The 21,540-nt window shown below is 36.8% G+C and overlaps 1 protein-coding gene across 2 annotated transcripts in view; it reads right to left on the minus strand.

The window, feature by feature from the left end:
• Nucleotides 1–73: 73 nt before the first annotated feature.
• LOC123240469 (zinc finger MYM-type protein 4) overlaps nucleotides 74–21,540 on the minus strand; it is an 83,932-nt gene continuing 62,465 nt past the window's right edge. For both annotated transcript variants that reach the window (XM_044668065.1, XM_044668064.1), the window contains exons 21-28: nucleotides 21,272–21,366; nucleotides 18,069–18,240; nucleotides 17,783–17,869; nucleotides 15,896–16,047; nucleotides 8,941–9,052; nucleotides 8,021–8,269; nucleotides 3,746–3,875; nucleotides 74–1,962 (exon numbers count right to left, since the gene is read on the minus strand). In XM_044668065.1, the coding sequence (XP_044524000.1) occupies nucleotides 1,755–1,962; nucleotides 3,746–3,875; nucleotides 8,021–8,269; nucleotides 8,941–9,052; nucleotides 15,896–16,047; nucleotides 17,783–17,869; nucleotides 18,069–18,240; nucleotides 21,272–21,366 (1,205 nt within the window). In that variant the 3' untranslated portion in view covers nucleotides 74–1,754. The remainder of the gene's footprint in view (nucleotides 1,963–3,745; nucleotides 3,876–8,020; nucleotides 8,270–8,940; nucleotides 9,053–15,895; nucleotides 16,048–17,782; nucleotides 17,870–18,068; nucleotides 18,241–21,271; nucleotides 21,367–21,540) is intronic.

Genomic DNA, 21,540 nt, shown 5'->3' on the forward strand with positions numbered 1-21,540 from the left:
CCCTCCACTTCAAACAAAGACTTGAAATAGGAAAGTTCTAGTCAGAAATGACAAACACAGGTGGATGTAATCATACAGAATCGGGGCAGATTTACTTCTTTCACACAGTTCTTCGTATTAAAAATACATCCGTGAAATCTGTTACAGGCAAAAGGGACAAAACGACTAAGTACACAATGTCAAAAGGCTACTTTCTGATTTTTATTGTAGTTAAATGACCTTTAGTTACTGTTTTTTTAAAAAAAAAAACAAACAAAAAAAAGCACGGACCTTCTTTTCCCACCCACCCCCTCCCGCCTTTCAAAAAGGGGAAATCTCGAAAATTTTTTCAAGGCTGTTAAAACTTCTGAGAGGCTCTCCTGAAGTCTGATATTTCCATCATAGGGCCCAGTTCAACCTTAAAGAAGGTGAGTGGCCATCATTAACAACCTTTAGCTAACTCTTTTCTAAGAGAGAGAAATTCATATACCCAATGCTCTCGTGACTTATAACCCTAAGAATTACTGAGCAGCTAGAGTCTGAAACATTGCCGGGCTAGGACCTGGATGTGGACACCTACAACAGAATGCTTTCTTACCCCTAGAAAGTCTCACTTTTAGGAATATAATAGCTACAAGTTCTTCTAAATGCTTTAGTTGGAAACATACTAGGTACTTTTCTACCTTGGTTCTCATAGCCTGAGTAATACTGTGTCTTGATAATCACACATGGGTTTGCCAAAAGGAGGGAGGAAAAAAGGGATCATCTGTTTTGAAATGACAAGGGCCATTGGAACCTGGCACAGAAGACAAGCCATAAGAAAGAATTGGGAAACGGGAAAGGAAAGTAGAAAGAGAAGCTGCCATTTGAAAAAAAAAAAAACCAACTAAAATCAAATGGGGAGACCCCTATTTTCTGTGTACCACAGTACTTAGGAGATAGTGGCATCAGATTATAAAGGCCAGCAGAACCCTCCAGCAGGGTATTTAGTGGATTTTTCTAAACATCCCAAGACTCTTGGGGTTTTAATGTGCTCCACAGATTCCCACCGTCTACAACCAGAGCTCCCTTAACTTAGCCATAGCCCATGCCCAGAGCCGAATGCTATGACAAGAGCAGTGAATTCCCTTCCGGCCCATATGAACAGCCATGGCAGAAACACTGAAGGTTGTCATCCCTCACCAACTGAAGTGATCGTGGCAAACAAAAACTAGACCACCTTTATTCTCTACTCCTTGGAGAAAAAAAAAAAGAAGCTAAGTGTTTATTTACGGTCCTTGAATCTGGGCCCCACATACCTCATTTAGTATCTCTCTTGAAATTTCTATGGGTTTCTTCCCTGACTAATGCAGGGCTTGCCCTATAGTAGTCAACAGCAGCCAAAGTTTCACTCCAAAGTCACGGGAATGTGACCTACCTCTCTAAGGTATATGTTTACTATGGTAGAGTTTTATACAACAGTTTTCCTTAAAAATATTTCACAATTTGTTATTCCCAAACAAAATAAGATAATGCACCACTCAGAAGTAGGTTAGTTCATTCTTTAGTTGTTTAAGAACTCTATCAATGTCAAAGGATGTCTTCTCTTTCAGCTTATTTGCTTCCTTTGATTCCAGTTTGTACATCCACTGTGGTTCCCAAGATGCCTTTTTTTCCTTTATTTTATAATCAAGTCAAGAGGACTTGGCTTATCTGAAACACACCATTTTCTGAAAGCTGGACGCATTCACAGTTTGGCGCTTACAAAGGTATGAAAATAAAATCCCACTTCAGCTTTAATCTGATAATTCAACATCAGAGTCTTCAGATTTGACTTTGGCAAGTTCTTCATGTACCTCTCTCACCATGAGAATACGTGTTAACATGGTGTCCAAGGTCCCAGGGTCTATTGGGAATGTGGAATACCACATGGGGCTATTGGGTACACAGGAGCGTTCAGGCTGAAGATAAAACACATCACTTCTCTGCTTCACGCTTTCAGAACTATCCACAGAAAGAAAAGAAAATTTAAGTCAGAGGAGAATATTATCACTACTCCCTGAGTGATGGGTCAATACTGTGACAACTTTCAGCTAAATTTTTTCCGGAGAAAAGAAACTCAATGTTCTCAGGTCTCTAATGATTCACAACTCTCAGAATTATTGAGTATTTGAATCCTTAAGTATGAAATTTTGCAGCCTTGGACTTGACAGAGGACATCTAAAACAAGATGTCTTGTATACTCTCCTTGGAAACTCCGTCTCTGTAAGATATATTATCTATATAGTGCTATTTATTCTCCCAAATGATAGTTGGCAACCTGGTAGGTACGTTTCTACCTTGATTGTTGTATCCCAAGTAATATTGTATCTTTGAGTAATTATACATGGGATTAATGATGGGAGGAAGAGGGACAAAGACCAAGTCTTTTAAGAGGTACATTCTACTGCCCAAGACACTGATATAATAAGCCTTGTAAGCAATACTATCATCTCCTACCATTTCACTTAAAATATATTTGACACTACCAAATCTTTATTATTTACTTTTTTAAGAGGAGAGATCTCAAATTCTTAAAACAGATCTTGCTTCCTTGAAGATTTAGCAGAATAAAATATCTTCTCTACTTTCTTTCATTAATCAATTAATTGTTGGTTCTCAGGAGCCAGGAGTCTTCTCAACACTGGGTATAATAACTATTATTTATGGATGGTAGTCACTGGTAGTAAACAAAAACAACTTCTATGAAAAAGTTGCATTAAAACAAAGGTTTCATAGGCAGGTAGCTAGCTTAGTGGATTGAGATAGGGGGGTCCTAGTTTCAAACCTGGCCTCAGATACTTCTTAGCTGTGTGACTCTGGGCAAGTCACCTACTAACCCCATGGACTAGCTCTTACCATTCTTCTGCCATAGGATCAATACCCAGCATTGGAAGTTAAGTTTTAAAAAAAAGGTTTACATGCTATATCAAGAAGTCATTCTCTCTGGCCAGGATTATTTGCAATGATGTTTTAGAAAAAAACTAAAAGGAGGCGATTTCTTTTTTTATTCAACAGGTTTAAAAAAACTTAGGATGAAGAGGAAGATAACCATTCCATTTATTTATTTATTTATTTGTTTGTGTATTTATTTATTTTTTAAGGCCTTAAATTCTGTGTATTGGCTCACAGGTGGAAGAGTGGTAAGGGTGGGCATTGGGGGTCAAGTGACTTGCCCAGGGTCACACAGCTGGGAAGTGTCTGAGGCTGGACATGAATCTAGCACCTCCCGTTTCTAGGCCTGACTCTCAAACCACTGAGCTACCCAGCTGACCTCAGGAAGATAATATTTCTATCCATAGGTTATATAACCAGACTTAGCATAACTGATTAGAAACTACCTGCCATCAGCCCTGAATATCTAGTGAGAATATACATCATTCCTATTTCTAATTCTCCTTGTCTTGAACATTATAAGATGTTCCCATTTCTGTACTGGGGAAATCCTGACCCTTAGACTTTCTGATCTCTTTATATAATGCTTCTTTCCCCTTTTTGACAGTTACAAAAAAAAAAAAAAAAAAAAGGCCACAGCGTTAAGGTGGCTTGAGACAGTTTGTCTCCTAATTGGCCACAAAGTCAATAAAAACTGAGTGATCTGACTTGCTAACCTTTATTCTACAGCACTGTATTTTTGCCCTTCATGCTAGCCAATCACAGGACTGTATTAGAACTCTGGGTTTCAATGTACTAAAAGTGAGAATCATTATGATCTACTTTGTGTGCTGGGGATCCACAAACTATTTACCATTTTGACAAGTAAAATTCATAAAGACGGACTGGGCATCTTAGTGGATTGTCTGCATTTTCAACCATTTCCACAGCAGCTGAAATCTCTTCATCCTCATTGCGTTTTCTTTTTCCCACAGTTAGTTTATCTAGAGATAGTGAGGGGGGAAAAAAGATTGTTAGGGGAAGAAGTGTCTTCACTTTCAAAGATGCTTGCTGACCTTAATTGCAAAACCAGATATTCTACCTGTCAATGAACATTTCTTAGAAAAGAAGAACAAGATGGATGGAAGTAATTTGGAGAACCTGAAGTTCACAACAGGGGAAGAATAAAGAGAGAGAAAAGAAACCTTACCTGGGTCTAACTAGGCTCCTGATAGCCATTGCAACAGAAATCAGATGTGAGTTTAAGTCAAACATTCAGCTACACTCCTTCTACAGTATCCAAAACAAGTAAGTAACTAGCCTTCTGATTTGAAGCATTTTTGCCAGTATAGGATAAGTCATTATATACAATGAGTTATTTGTTCAAACTCCACTCCCACCCACTCCCAGCCTCAAGGTATTATCAGATGTGGAATTAGAGTTGAATGAAGTGCCAAATGAAAGTCACCTCACATATAATGGAAAAATTATTTTCAGGAAAAGCATTCTACAGGGCTCTAGGGTTATCCCAAATAAGCCAAGGGAAGTAAAGAGGGGAAAATCTTTTCTTCAATCAGAGAATAGATGTAAAGCAGTGTAGAATGTAAGAAGAGTTATATAAATATCTGAATCACAAAATTCATTAGTTGGAAGGGACCCCAAAGTCTATCCAATCTAACACCTAAACCAGAATCCCTCCTATAATATACCCAAAAAGTAGTCATGGAGCCCTTTTAAAGACTGCCCCCTCCCCCACCTCCAACACACATGCGAACCATAATTTATGAAGATTTTCTACCAAAAAGAGCCTAAATTTGCTGCTTTGGAATTTTCATCCATTGGTCCTAGTTCTGCTCTCTAAGACCAGGAAGAACAAGTATAATATCTCTTCTACATAACAATCTTGACAATGGCAAAAATCCCGCACAACTCTCTTCCCCAGAATTCAAGGCCTTTAACCTTGCTGGTTGCTCCAGCCTGGACACTCTGTAGCCTGGTAATGTCCTTAGAATTTTAACTATGTGTCTTCAGCACTTTCCACCTTTCTTAGGCAGATTTCCCCTGTAGAATTCTTTTTTTTTTTTTTTTTTAAACCCATACCTTCTTAGAATCAATCCTAACAGTTCTAAGGCAGAAGAGTGCTATGGGCTAGGCAATGGGGGTTAAGTGACTTGCCCAGGGTCACAAGGCTAGGAAATATCTGAGGCCAGATTTGAACCTTCTGTTTCTAGGCCTGGTTCTCAATACATCGAGTCACCTAGCTGTCCCTCCTTGTAGAATTCTACATCAAAGGCTCCTTCCTCTCCTTTTTACAATAGCCCATTGAAACCTGTTCTTCCAAAATCTAGGTTGTACAGACCAAGTCATTCAGGGTTTTCTTCTCTATCAAATTCAAAGATGTAGTAGTCACCTCCTCCCAAAATTTTCATCATTTTTATTCCAACACCTTACTCTGCTATGTTAGTGAGAATGAGAGCCAAAATAATGGTACCCTTTGCTGATTTATTCATTCTTTTTCAAAAATTAAACTATCATTAAGATGAGTAAAGAAAGTATAAGTGGTGGTTCTTCAAGAAAAACTTCCCAAGTTCCTTCAACTCTCTTGGCTGCCTTATAGTCCTTCCAAAAATGAGGCACCTAGAACTGAACATAATATTTAAGGTGTGGTGAGAGCAGAGTAGAATGTGACCATAATATCATCAGCCCTAAATGTCATGTCTCTTCTCATGAAATCCATGATAAACAATACATTTTTTAAAAAATCCTTACCTTCTGTCTTAGAATTGATTCTAAGGCAGAAGAGTGGTAAGGATGAGGTAATAGGGGTTGCCTTTGCCTTGGTCAAACAGTTAGGAAGTGTTTAAAGCCATATTTGAACCAAAGTCCTCTTGACTCTAGGCCTAGTGTTCTATCAACTATTGCTACCTAGTTGCCTCGATAACATTAATTTTTAATTATCATATCATAGTTTTGACATGTTAAATTTGTAATAAAGTCTCATGTTCTCCATTAGAAGTAATATTGTCCAGCTATGGCTGTCTATTTTATACTTGCTGAGTTGGGTTTTATACTGAGTTAGAATTTATACTTTTATATTCCACCTTATTTAATTAGGTCCAATATTCCAATACAATGATGATGAACTTACGGCATGGGTGCCAAAGATGGCACACAAAGTGCTCTCTGTGGGCACATACCCCCCGCTTCCAAGTTTGTTACTACAAAGGCAGAAGGATTCAGGCAGAATTGCTCCCCTTCCCCTCTCCTCTGTGCCTGATGACATTTTTTCCACATCCCCGGCCCCTCTGCCCAGCAGCCCAATGGGACTGCACAGGAGGTAAGGTGGGCAGCTCACAGGTGGCAGAACTGGAGGGGAGCTGAGCACGGGGGGCCTCCTCCTCTCTACTCCCCTCCTCCTCTCTACACTCATTGAGAATATTCTGTACTTCACCAGTCCCATCGTCCAGCAGCCCAATGGGAGTACCTCCTCCCCTGTGTGGGATGGGGGGGGTGTGTGTGTGCACGCCAGGGCATACCCAGAATATGTGTGTGTGTGTAGTCATGACACATGGTGGGGGGGGGGGGCAGCAGTAAGCGCGACACTCAGTTTGGGGGTGGGGACTGGCATTCCATCTCTAAAAGGTTTGCCATCACTGATCTAATAGATCAAGTTGCTTCTGGTTCTGATTTTGATATTCATGATACTGGCTACCCTTCCCAGTTTTGTGTTTCCTCCAAATTATATACATATTGCAATTGTGTTTTCATCCAAATAACTGATAATAATGGTGAGGACTATAGGGATAAGTACAGATCCCTGAAGCACTCTTTTAGTTTTGCAAGAACTTTCTATGTAGAATGGTAAGCCAAAGTATCTAGCAATCCTTTTTCTGGATCCTATGATATCTCCTAAAAACTAGAGGGCATGTTAGAGAATGACCTATTTCCCTTTCCTTCACTTCTGGTAAGACAAATTCTAAGATGGAGTAGTCACCATTTATCAGGGCTTCTAGCATTTCTACTCCATCAAAACACTTCCTCCTTATTGGTGAAATCTACAAGGCAAGTTCTATATTCATTGGTTCCATTATGATGACTCTAAAGAATTTAGAATATATATGGGAAGACGCATATATATTGATGCAGAGTGAACTAAATAGAACCAGGAAATAATATACACAATGACTACAACAATGAAAATTTGAAAAAACAAAACAAAAAAACCTCAATCCTTTATAATAACCAAGCCTTATATAGGAGAAGAGGTAATAAAATGCTTCATCATTCCTTCTATGTAGAAGTGAGGGGTTCCAGGCATGAAATTATTTAACATAGTTGATATGTTGGTTGGTTCTGCTAAATTACTCCCCCCCCCTTGGTATTTTTTCTTAAACTCTTTTTTATAGGGATGGCACCCAGGGAAAGGAATATATCTGAAAAATAGAAGTGATGTTTTAATAAAAGACATTTCAATAAAAAATTTAAAAGTAATATTAAATATTTTTTTCATATTTGACATATACTGAACCCTGAGTAGCATGAGGCTAAAATCAGCAGTCAGCAATGACTTCTACTAGTTGGCTAGACAAAAGGAATGTTTGCATTAGATTCCTTGATAAAAAAAAAAAAATTAAGAGACGTCCTAACTAAAGCAATAATTCTAGTTTAAAGGTAACATGAAACATAGGAAAGTGTACTAGAGGTTATAAGTCAAAAACACACAATGTTTAATTTCAGCTCTACCACTTACAAATCACTTACAATTAATTTCCTTATCTGTAAAATGAGGAAAATACCTTCTTGGAATTACTACTTCACAGGTGGCTTTGAGGATCAAATCAGATAATAAATATAAAAGCATAAAGTCATATTTGACAGGTAATGTGAGGATGCAGAATTAGCCTATGAGTATGAAAAGGAGGTCAAATCTTCATGTTGAAAACCTCAGAATGACCATGGTAAATAGATAAAACAAATAGTCCTGGTTAGAGTATTTCAGTGTTAAAAATGAAGCAGCTATTTTCTATGTCCAAAAATTTCAGGTCACCACTTGCCCAAATTAATAGTTAAGCTATCTATCTGAACACTAAAAGCCACCATAAATATACACATATGCTTTATAAAGATATTCAAAAATAGTACCACACACCTGATTCTACTTCCTGCTTCTGAAAAGGAGGGAAAACTTTCAAATATGTTATCTTGGCATTAGATTTCAAAGTCCTGGTCCTCCTCATCACATGGGCAAAAGAAAGCTTCAGGTGCTCTGAGACATTCTTTAGTTGAAAATATTTGGTATTGAAGAAAAGAAGTGTATTCAAGAGAACTATTGGTGAGTAAGCACCCAGCTGTTTGCACTCCCATAAATGCTCTTCTTCAATCCGAGAGAACATGTACCCTGAAGAGGGGTGTGAAGAAAAGAGATGAAACAGCATTTACTTAATAATGCCACACAAAGTGACAAAACTAAAATAATCTCAATTCATGTGTAATCAGACCCTGGAGAGAGGGCATCCATATATATTTTCTTCTTCTATTAAAAATAAACATCAAGTACAAGGGGTACATAGCATAACATTCCCAAGAATCCTCTGATTAAGATTATCGTTATTGTATGGTTTTATTAATATCCTTTAACGGTACTTAACTTTGAGGGCTTAAAAAAGGTATGCTACTTAAGAAGCATTAAATTACATGAGAACTTTCCTTCTCTATTAAAAGCTTACAAAAGGAAATGTTTCATATATCTCAATTATGCCTGACTGAAAACTATATATTTTTTCTATTTGGTAATAAGATAGAAGAAATATATATTTTTTTCTTGGATAAGATGTATACAATTCCCAAAGACTAAGCAATTCATAGTATTCCTTTTCTCCAAGGGACACTAGAGGTGAGCAAGAATATTTTACATAATATAAAATTGGAGGTGACACTTCTGGCAAGAATACAAGTGTTATTGTGACATGATTGGCAGAAGGCTCAGGACATAAAAAAATTTTTTTAATATATGTATAAATACACATAAAAAAACATGGAAAAAAAACCCTCAACCCATCATTGTCCTACCATTAGGAAGTATTGTAGGTTCCCATATTTTCAAGAGTTTGGTAAGTTCAATCATAAATCTGGAATAGGGTTCAGTAAAAATGTTATCTATTCTCCCATTCTCAAACAGGTACTGCAATAAAAAGGAAAGGCAGACATACATTTGTTGGTACACAGAAAAAGGACAAAAAAAATTAGTGTTTCCCCCATTTTAATTTTTAAAGAAACAAAAGTAAAGTGAAAACTTTCCTTTTAATTTCCATTCCAGCTGCATTAGGAATAATTTTCTATTTCTAGTTATTCTAAATAAAGAAAAATATAAATTAAAGAGGTATTAAAAATATCATGTTCAAGACAGAATCTAAATGTACCTCTGATCTGACATTTTAAAAAATGTTTTCTGAATTGCTGAATGCCTATTGAAGCATAAGGAGATGCTTCAGAGCAAGAGGAATAATGACCCTGTCAGACTGGAAGCTCTGAGTAAAGAAATAAGAGGCCTCCTTCTTGCCAGTTTTAGGATGTGCAGGGCAGTAAAGTCTGAGTAAAACTGGGGAGAGTATGAAAACCCAGGTGGTTGTTCAGGTGGGATCCAATTACAAAAAGAAAGTCTGTCTCCTCTCTCATCTCCTTCCTCCCATGGTCTGGCTACATCCCTCCCACTGAACTCTCTGGCATTTTAGTTCTAGAGTTAACAAACATCCTTTCATTCTAGACCTTTCCCTTCCATCTACTTGCTCTCCCAGAGACCTGGCTCCCTTCAAACGACTCTGTATGGCTGGCCATCTTCTCCAGTGCTAGTTGTACCTTCATTCACAACTCCTGATGCTCTAGTCTCATATTAAGGAGCAAGAATACTTCTTGCTCTCCACAGCCTCTCTTTGTAACTATTACTCAATAATCTCTCCCATCATAATTTTTTACCCAAAACAGATCAATAGATCACAGCAACAGCTGTCTACAAGTCACTGTCCCTTCTTTTTGCAAGGAGTCAGTATCTTGCTATTGTCTTCCATCTCTTAACTCTTCCTTCTATATTAGGGAATTTTAATTTCCATGTGGACAATACTCCCTCAAAAAACACTAACTTTTAAGTTCCTTAATCTCTTTAAATTTCATGACCTGCTCTTAATTCCCAGTCACACACAAAGATGATTAGAACCTGGACCTCACCATTAAATTGTTCATCTCATCTTGATCAAAAATTCTGTCCATAACCTATTGTTCCACATCTCCAACACCAAATCTAAAACTAGATTTCTCCATCATAACCTCCTCCACTCCTTGGTACTTTCTTAAGCCATTAATTCTGCTCTAACTTCACCTCTCTCTCTAATCTTAACCTTATAATTAGCTAATTCAACTCCATCCTGTTTTCTACACTCAAATCACCACCTTGTCGAACTGACAATCATCCTTTGCCAAACTCCAGTCCTGGATTACTCTTGTGCTGCTGAATGGCACTAGAGAAGAAACAATTATATTGATTTGATGTACTAGAAATATATTACAAAATTGATATGCATGTTATCAGACTTCAAGTGGGACTTCCTTGTAGTAAAACAATACTTTTTATACCTCTATGATTCCCTATTTCATTTCTCATGGAAACTATCTTTCTTTCATCAAGTCTGTCAAACTTCCCTATCCTCCACTCTCTTAGCTGAGGATTTCAATCTTACTTTTTGATAAAATTGAGGTTATTCTATGTGAGCTCTTTATTTTTTTCCCTTCTCTTTACCATCCTCTTTTTATCCTTTTCACTAATCTTTTTTTTTTTTTTTTTTAAACCCTTAACTTCTGTGCATTGGCTCCTAGGTGGAAGAGTGGTAAGGGTGAGCAATGGGGGTCAAGTGACTTGCCCAGGGTCACACAGCTGGGAAGTGTCTTGAGGCCAGATTTGAACCTAGGACCTCTCATCACCAGGCCTGACTCTCAATCCACTGAGCTACCCAGCTGCCCCCCTTTTCACTAATCCTGACAAAAAAGTAGTCCTTCTCCTTGCCAAGGCCAACTTCACATGTGCCCTTGATTTTATGCCTTCTAGTCTTTTCCAACAGGTTGCTCCTTTGATCATCTTAACCCTTTTGAAATCTTCAATCTACTTCCAAATTCCTTCTCTACTTTCCTCAAATATGTCCAAGTCTCTCTCATCTTTGAAGAATCTTTATCTCTTTTCAAGCTTTCAAAATTAACAATGATCTCTTAATTGCCAAATCTGATTGTCTTTTTTCAGACACATCATTTTTCTTGACCTCTCTGTTTCATATGACATTGGTGAGCACCTCTCCTGGACATTCTCTCTTCTCTGGGTTTTTGTGATACTATTCTTATCTAGTTTTCCTATTTCCATCTACTCCTCAGTTTCAGCTGTTAGCTTATTCCTCATGTTACCCCCTGCCTAACTAAGTGTTTCACAAGGCTGGGTCTTGGGGCTTCTCTTCTCTCTTTATACTCTTTGTAACCTCAACAGCTCCACAGAGTTCATCATCTCCATATAGATGAAACACAAATCTTTATAATCAGACCTAGTCTTCCCTCCTACAACCACTAATTTCCTGTTGGACATTTCAAATTGAATGTCAGTAGGCTATCTCAAACTCAGCATAACCAAAAGAGAACTCATTATATTTTTTATCTCTAAATCCACCTCCTTTTCCAAACTTCTTTATTTTGGTCCAAGGTACCACTATCCTTCCAGTCTCATGGGTTCATAACCTCAGAAGTTCCTCAACCACTCATTATCCCTCACCTTTCACATTCAATTAATGTGAATCTGGCTATTTCTAAATCTCCACATCTCTTCCATCTGACCCCTCTCTAGGCACAGTCATGATTTTAGTTCTGGGCCTCTTTACTTACTATAATGGCTTCCTGCTCAGTATCCTGCTCTAAGTCTGTCTCTTGCTTTAAATCATCCTCTTTCCATTCCATGGCTGCCAAAGTGATTTTCCTAAGTGTAGCTCTGACTGCACCACGCCCTCTATTTAAAAAATTCCTGAGGCTCCTTATCACCAGTAGAATAAAATATAGAATTTTCTATTTGGCCAGTAAAATTCTTTACCCCCGGCTCTATCTTCTCTTTCTAACCTCATACTATATTAATGTCCTTCCCATACTCAGTGGTCTAAACTTGACTTTTCTCTTTCTCACATTTGGAGTCTCATTTCCTGTCAGTGTACCCGTGTATGGGCATCTATGCCCTCCCTTCATATTTCTATTACACAAAATCTCTATTCCTTCAAAACATGGCTCAAATACCACCTTCCATATAAGATCAAATCCTCCTTAACAACCCAGTATTTATTCTTTATGTAATTATATATGGAAAAGTTGAATACCACAATAGAATATAAACAACAATAGAGCAAAAATTGCTTTATTCTTTGTATTTGTATCCTAGCACAATGCCTAACACCTAGAAGGTACTTAATAAATGCTTGTTGAATGACTAATATTTAAAAACAAAATACAGACACTCTATGGAAGAGGGCTGGTTCCCAGACCTCTATGTAAAGTGATTTTTATATAAGGTGAATATAAGGTGAGGTTGTAGGGAAGGGAGGAAAGAAGGGAGGCAGGAAAGGTGCTACATATCAGTGAAAGGAAGGAGCCTGCACATGAATCAAGGATACACGGAGGCCAGAGACAGAGAAGAAAGTACAGGAGGAGCAGCACATGGGACAGAGCAACATAGGAACCATGTGGGAGCAGACACATGGGAGGCTGAACATGGGCATACACATAGACAGGAGAGGACCTGCAAGGGCCAGGAACAGACAAATGGTTCCAAGGCATAGATGAATATAAGTCAGAGAGGTTGGGCACAACTGATAAAGGTCTCCTCCCTTGGGAGTCAGGTCTCTGGCTAGGCCCCTGATCCAGTAGTGGTATCTACTTTCCCAGGTGGGGTTTGGGGGGAGGGTGTACAAAGCTGATGGAGAGTTTGAACACAGTAAAGTTAACAGCTGTTTTTTGGGAATGTGACTTTCTTTCAGAATTCTTTACATAAAGTTGAATTTGTACAATGTGAATTTACGTAAAGCAAAAACTGTACACATAAGGTAAAAAAATCTTGCAAGAAAACATACTTCACAACTTACTGAAGAGAGGTATTCCTCAGATACTGGTTTTTAAAGGAATTCATTACAAAACATTTTTCAATGACTGAAGTATGTACTTTTAAAAAATCATATTTAAGAATGTAGAAAGAATTTAAATATTAAGAAGAAACTTTTTTGGGAAAAAATCCATTAATAAGAGCTAGTCAACATTAAGTGAACCCACAGAACCTTTAGTTTTATGCTTGAAAGCTAGTTGGGTGAAGTCTTATAACCAAAAAAGTTTGTCATAAAAAATGAAAGATTTTACTGTTAATTACAATTATTAAGAAGCAGAGAAACCCAGGTCTACAGTGCTGGACATGAAGAATAAAGGCTTTGTAATTTATGAGAACAGTTTAGGTTAAGTACTAATCCAGTTTACTCATGGAAACAACAAGCAAAACACAAAATAGTAAGAGTAATAAAATAAGAGCACATGCTTAAATGGTAGAGAGTATAGTAGAGAACCCAAATATTAGAAAAGTTTGATTTCTAATCAGACTTTATTTTTAAAATGCCATTTTGTCATGGGTTTCTAAAGTTACCCACATTACCTGCACATAAGTTTGGAGGAAGATTGTTTTTCTTTCTTGAGTGACTCTATTTAGCTAAAGTATTAATTTTCTTACAAAGTCCCTTTTATAGAGGTCAAAATGGCAATTTTCCAGATTAATTTCTGGTCAAGTGCTCTACTTTTTTAAAGACATAATTGAATTGTTCAGAGGATTAACTAGATGTAGAAGTAGAAAGTCCAGTAAATCAATATGTACAATAGTGCGGAATGGGAAGAAAGCTCTAGAGATTCTTGTTTCTATATCCTATGTCCTCATATAGCAGACAATTTTAGTGTTTAAGTGGATAATCATGGGTTAACAGGGAAATTCCCTTAAAATCAATAATACTAATAATTCAACTAAATCTTGTCCACCTATGCTTAGAAATATCAAAAATATACTGTAATGAAATCTAAATCATAAAACCAGGAATTTCTCTTGGGGATATATTCACACAAAAAAAGTGGCCCATATGTGTTATTTGGTTCTCAGAATTTACTTCACATAATATCTCTAACGTAAGGTAAAACAATGATTATAAAACAATATAGTCAGGTGGATTTAGATCTAGTTGGATAATTAGACTTTTACAATAGGGTTGTTGCAAGACTCAAATGTATGCAAAGGGGTTTACAAATTTTAAAAAGGAATATCAGTTATCATTATGGAATGACATAAGCATGAAGGGATGTATTACTAATGGAATGTTTCAGTGGAATGTCCTTGGTCCATTAGTTGTTCAAGGTTTTCTTTCATGCCTTGGATAACATAGCAGATAGAACTCCCTGACCAAAATGGGAATTTTGTGAAGTTTGTGAAACAGTTAATATCCAAGAGTCAGGATCCAACAAGATCTCCAAAGGACAGTGGAATGGAGTGATTGGCTCTATGATAAAATTTGGTAAGGGTAAATATAAAATCTTACAGCTAGATTCAAATAATCAAGAACAAGGATAGAATGAAGGAAATTTAGACAAAGGATTAAGTGAAAAATATCAAGGGTTTAAGTGGACTGCAAATTCATTTTAAGTCAGCACTGTGGCATAGCAGAGATATGGAAAAAGACTTATGTATGAGATAACAACCTTGTTGTACTCAATCATGCTCAGACCAGATCTACAGTACTAAGGTTAGTTCTGACTATTTTTAGGAAGGAAACTGACAGTCTTGGGGTGGAAGTTAGATAGATGCACCTATCAGAATGCAAACAAGGTGGGGAAAGGACAAGAGATTAGGACATACAATCGTCTTGGGATGTTAAAGAACAGAGAAGACGACAGAGGGTAGTAAGATTGCTGTCTCCAGGTATTTAAAGGACTGATATTTTTTGAAAAGGGGTTAGACTTATTTTGCTTGACCTCATAGGACAAAAATAAGAACAGTGGAGGCAAATTTTGGTTCAATGTAAGGGGAAAGTTCTGAACTTGCTGATAAAAAGCAAAATGAGTTGCTTCAGGAGGAAGCCTATATTCCTTTTTGAAACAACTATAGATGGAATACCTGTTATGGTACAGGTTGGATTAGATGTCCTCTGAGAAACTTTCAGGTATGAAATTATATATACTGATTCTAAATTGTTTATTCCAAAGGGATTAATTATTTTTAAAATTTATGTTGTCTATTTAATAGTCTAGTACAGGGCTATTAATCACAGTTAATGTGACAGCTTATAAATGTTGATATTTTTAAATGGGGAAATAAGACTTCTCTTTCTACACAAACAAGATATTTATGACAATCAATTAGTGATTAATGTTAATTTGCCTTTACAAAGTTAGACTGTCAGCTCTTTAAGGGTGAGGGACTAAATAAATATAAAATATACTAAAAAAAATAAATAAAAGTCCAGACTAAATAAACAACAGGCAAACAGATAGTTGTTGATTGATTTGACCACTGCTATAACTTAGCTATGGCAGGTTTCTATTAAATAGAGTATACCCATCATTTGAAATATTAATAAGTAAAAGTAAAAAAATTTAAAAAGTAAAAAAATATCAATAAGTAAAAGTAAAAAGAGGGAAATCAAGGTGGTTGCCACATTTTCCTAAAAACTAGGTTTGGTCAATCTAAAATCTTAAAATTGAAAAAGATACTAGCTCCAAAGCCATCTGAACTAGGAACAGTACCTCAGCCCTAAAGGAGCCCAGAAACAATACAACAACAGGAACTAATTTCTGGGTTACAGAAAAAAAAATGTCCCCAAGTTCAAATAAACACAAATTATTGCACTATTTTTTCAAACTGATTTCAGAATTACAGAGAAGTAACAATTACCAGTAGCAATAAGAAATATAAAAAAGAAATTTAATTTGGTACCTGTTGAATTCCAAGGCACAAGTATAAGATGCTGTCTGGATCATATTTTTCACCATTTGGTCTCCGCACCTCTTGGATAAACTGGCATAAACCCAAACTCAATTCAGCAAAAGTACAGGACAAAATTTCTTCCTTTAGCTTTATTGGGCGTACTGTGGGAGAGTAGGATAAAAATACTAAATATCAACTTCTAATAAGTATGAGAACACATTATAGCCTCTGATTGTTATGCATGGTTACAAAATCATCCCAAATTCTTTGCTTTCATATAAGACTAATCAAAACACATCATCATCAATCCAATCATTTAAAAATATGCATGTATGATACTGAATTACCTGCCCCAATAGTTCAGTAATTTAACAGAATAATATCTCAAAGTTGAAACTGGGAAAAAAGATATTCTTCATCTTGCTCTTTCTTGTATGGATGCACAATTTCCTTGGAATGATTACAAATTTCTTCCAGAAGGCTCTGCAATGATCTGCAGCTTGATAGAAAAGCATCTAGAAGACCTTACCATAAGGTGTACGTCTTTTGACCACAGACTCTAAAGCAGAGGTCGGCAACCTTTTTGGCTGTGAGAGCCATAAACGCCACATCTTTTTAAAATGTAATTTTGTGAGAGCCATACAGTGCTCACAGTGCGCACTCCTGTAAGCGCCTAAAAAAAAATTGGACTTTATGGCTCCTGCAGAAAGAGCCATACATTGCCGCCCCATGCTCTACACTAAACCTTTTGCCTCACAAAAATTTTGAATATCTTTTGACAAGCATATCGTTCTCTATTTTATGTCTGCCTAATTCTTTGAAACATGGTTATTGTGTCATCACATCATCCAAAAAATCTCGAATCATTCTGATGTATGGATAGGATATACACTGTAAAAATGCTTGTAAGGTGGGATTTTGTTCTACCAAATCAAACACTTTCATAATACACAATAAACTTGAATCTTGGTTTCTAAATATGGCACAGAAAGTACAGATGAACAAGTTGAACCAGAGTTGAATAAAAGGAAGAAAGGACACTTATTTGCTTTCAGGAAATGACAAAGCACACTTACTGACCCTCAAGCTCCCTACACAAGCACAGGAATATTTATTCTTAACTGAATAACAACTAATATTATATTAATGCAATAACACTGTTAAATGACAGTGAGACCTGGAATCCAAGTGCCTTTAAAGAACTATGAAATGAGTATCACTCAGACCACAGAGGCAGATGGTGGATGTGAGCAGGCTGCAAAATATAATCAATGAGGAGCTCCAAGGAACAGGGACAAAAGAAGTTTTTAAAGGAAGAGATGGTCTGTTCGGGTGATAAAGAGAAAAGGATGACAGGTGGATGGTCAGAGTACCACTGACAGTACCCATATGACACTGGCAGGAAATGAAGAAAACCTGCAAAATGTTAGATGGACCTTTTGAGGCAAAATTTTAGGATACGGACAGACAGGATTGTACCCTGTATGGTTGGTAGGAACTCTTAATTTGATGAGATCAGAAATGTACTTCTTTATTTGATAATTTCAATAGTTTACATGAATACAATGATTTATAGCCACAATATGTTTTCATATCCTTATCTCCTTTGATATGTACAAACCTGTGAAATAGTACAGGTGACACTTCTCATTTTAACAAATAAGAAAACAGAGAATCAGAGATATGGAATTATTTGCCTAGTGTCACACAATTAGTAAGAGGCAGGGTCTTCTCTTCAAAACTAGTGCCCTTTCAATAAGGGGCCCATTTAGTAAAATGCTCCTTTCTCATAAATTATTTTATAAAACTATTAACTCAAGGCAACATACAATGACATTTATGTTTCTAGTACAATGAGAAAAATAAAATAAGAATAGATTTTGTAAATTAATATACCTCTACAGAGAGACTCAGAGGTTTCTTGCGAAAGTGAATGATCTTGGGCACTCCCCAAAGAATCAGAGCACGGAACAGGTTCAACACCTGACAAAGAAAGAGTTGAAAAACTTAAATGAAAGGGGTAAAAAAACTTCATGCTCAGTTTAAAGACTTGGAAATCTTTATACTTGAAGTTTATTGTTTACCAAGAGAATTATTTTAACTGCATAGACCTGTGACCTCTTCTGACTACCCCCAACCCCAGGCTGCTTGCCTCTACCTTGAGAAGTCTATGTATGTTTACCTCCAAATTTCTGCTCTGCCTGTTCTTCCTTGGCATTTTTCCACTTAACCCAATTCTTCCAAGCATTTACTCCATACATGTATTTCAGTGTCATTGGGGGTACTGAACCACCTTGAATTGTTCCTTGCACAAAATTCTTGGGCTCTGCAGCTACTATAGACTTCTTCCTTCCCTACAAAAACAAAGAATATAATTTTTAGCTTTAGGTTCTCCTCATAAGGAAAAAAATGATTTAAGATATTAATATTGTTAAGATCTGACAAGACAACAAGACATATTACATTTTAAACTCCTAATGAAGCAAAAGAATCAAACATAATAATAAAGTTGTTTTCTTTTTTCTTAAAAACCCTTAACTTCTGGGGGCAGCTGGGTAGCTCAGTGGATTGAGAGCCAGGCCTAGAGACGGGAGATCCTAGGTTCAAATCCAGCCTCAGCCACTTCCCAGCTGTGTGACCCTGGGCAAGTCACTTGACCCCCATTGCCTACCCTTACCACTCTTTCCACCTATAAATTAATGGTTTAAAATTAAAAAAACAAAACAAAACAAAAAAAACCCTTAACTTCTTTCTTCAAATCGATACTCAGTAATAGTTCCAAGGCAGAAGAGCAGTAAGGGCTAGGCAACTAGGCAATTGCCTAGGGTTCCAAAGTTAGGAAGTGTTTGAGGCCAAATTTCAACTCAGAACCTCCCATCTCCAAGTCTAGCTATTTACCCATACTGTTTTCAACCAATGTTTCTTTAAAGAAACACTTCTTACTTCTTAATGGAAGCAAAGGAAAATTCAAGTTTTCTTAATTACTTTTGTAGGACCTCAACAGCTATTTTAATAACTTCGCCAGGTCTTCAAACTTAGTGGTGATGAAATTTGTGGCCATATTTGTATAGATTACACGTGGAGTACTAGTACACTATTTGTATAGATTACACGTGGAGACATAATAACAAGTGAGCATAAGAAGCATAGTGTTAGAACTGATAGAGATCTTATAAGTTATCAAGACAAAATAGCAAATAAATCTTAGGATATTTATGCTAACATCTATAATATTGGAAAGGTTTCAGTATAAGAGCAACAAACTTCACTTTTCTCTTTTCACGTGCACTTTGCTATTATCTGTTGCTCTATCATCATATTCCCTACTAACTTTGGAGTTACCTTTGATTTTTCCTTCTCACATTCTTATATTCATTTAGCTATCAGATTCTGTTGATGCAATTTCTATAGAATTTCTTGTGTCTAATCTCTTCTTCCTCTTTTAAGACATCATTACTTCTGGCCTGGAATATTTCTGTCCCTGCCGCCAGGCTCTTCACTCTCCCAATTCATCCTTCACCTAGCTGGCAAATTAATCTTCTTAATCCATAGGTCTAATCATGGCATTTCCCTAATCAAAACTTCCACTAAACAGTTTATAGTTAAAACATAAAATCTTTAGCATTAAAGTTTCCCCACAATTTGACTCCAAATGACTTTCCCAACTTTATTTCACTCTTTCTCATCATGCATTCTGTGTTCTAGGCACAAAGGACTATTACTTGATTCCCAATCTTGTCCTGCATTCTTCCAACTCCATTCAATCAATAAGCATAATTTCAGGATCTACTATGAGTTACACACTGTTTGAGATTTGAAATGCAAAGAGAAAAAATAAAAAGGTCCCTATGTTCAAGAAGCTTAGATTCTATTGGGGATGATAACACAGAGGCCATGCAGTTTCCCATGCCAAATACACACTTCCCTATACTCAATGCTGCCTGCTGAAATCTTTAACTTCCTTCAAGGTCCAACTGAGGTACTATCTCATGAAGGGAGTTTTTTACCATCTCACTTTCCCAACCTACCTCTGCCAAGTGAGTTTCCCCTACTATTTCTTATAGCATTTTATCCTTTCCCCTTGAAGCACTCTCCTTTCTCCTTACAGTATTTCTATTTGTATTTGTCTCTTAAAACCTAACAATATTTTTTTTTTATCCTGGGACTCCATTCTAGGAGCATAGGGCCACAACCAGTAGGCAATGGGACACACAGTCGCTCAGGGTCACCTAGCTGGGAAGCGTCTGAGGCCGGATTTGAACCTAGGACCTTTCGTCTCTAGGCCTGGCTCTCAATCCACTGAGCTAGCCCAGCTGCCCCTACTTTAGGTTGCAGTTTCTTTAGCAGATGTAGTTTTTACAGGGTGGGGTTGCTAGCCCCACGCCCAACCCTCCTCTTTTTTTCATCCGGGCTAGGGACCGTCCTTGGCCCCGGAGTGGTAAGGGTGGGCAGTAGGGGTCAAGTGACTTGCCCAAGGTCACACAGCTGGAAGTGTCCGAGGCCGGACTTGAACCTAGGACCTCCAATCTCTAGGCCTGGCTCTCAATCCACTGAGCCACCCAGCTGCCCCCCCTAACAATATAAAGTATGTTAATTCTTTAAGGGCAGAAGTTGTGTTCTTCATCTTTGCCTACATGGTGCTGTACACATGATGATTCTCACATTCATACCAAGTATAAGTGTTTGATAAAGATTTACTCAATTGAATTAAACAGATCATTATAACTGTAAAATCTTCTACTCTTTACACACACATGAAAGCTAATAATTGCTAAGTTCTCAAATTCTAACACATCTAATTCCTTTTGGTTGGAAAGGCAAGTTACTTATGTATTTTTCACTAAGAATAAAAGAGGTTTATTAGAAATGTTTTTAATTAATTGAGAGATAGAGAAAACTTAAAAATTAGCAACTTTGTTATAAGAAGAAGAAATGACTTTTCCTCCTGAAGTTTTTCATAGAAAATTTGCCTTTGATCCAAAGTTGTTTTTATTAGAAGTAAAAATGTATTCAGAAAATGATGTTTAAGATACTATAAAACAATTAAAATAATCTACACCAGGTGTCAAACATGCTTGTGGCTCACAACAGAGTGAGGTCTGAACCAGATTAAAATGTATTTGGGAAATATTTAACCAAATTAATAGATACAATAAAATATAATAACATTATCTATTAAAACTAAGTCAATATGCAGCCCATAAGAGATCCTTATGTATGCTCTAGTAGCCCCATTTCTATTTAAGCTTTGATACCACTGATCTATGTAACAACTAGAAAAATGCCTGATGCATATAATCTTTCAATAAATGTCTACTGAGTAAAAAATGAAATAGAAATATCAGAGAAACTAATCAAGATCCAAATGAAATAGTTTCTGCTTACTCGTCGTTTAGGTTGTGGGAAGCCATCTCTGTGTCGTCGTCTTGGTCGAGAGCGAGAGTGAATTCCCATTCCCTTATTAAGAGGATCAAAGGTTTCTACACCCAAAAGAAAGTAACAATGAGTCAAAGAAACAAAATATCAAAATACCAGGAATATTCCTATAAATTCTTTAATTTATGAGGGGGAAAAATTTCTTGGCATTAGTTTGAGAATATGAAAAAAAGAAGGTGAAAAAAACAAAATGGACTATTAAAATAGTAATATCTGCA

This window comes from Gracilinanus agilis, chromosome 3, assembly GCF_016433145.1.
Source record: "Gracilinanus agilis isolate LMUSP501 chromosome 3, AgileGrace, whole genome shotgun sequence".
Classification (NCBI taxonomy): Eukaryota; Metazoa; Chordata; class Mammalia; order Didelphimorphia; family Didelphidae; genus Gracilinanus; species Gracilinanus agilis.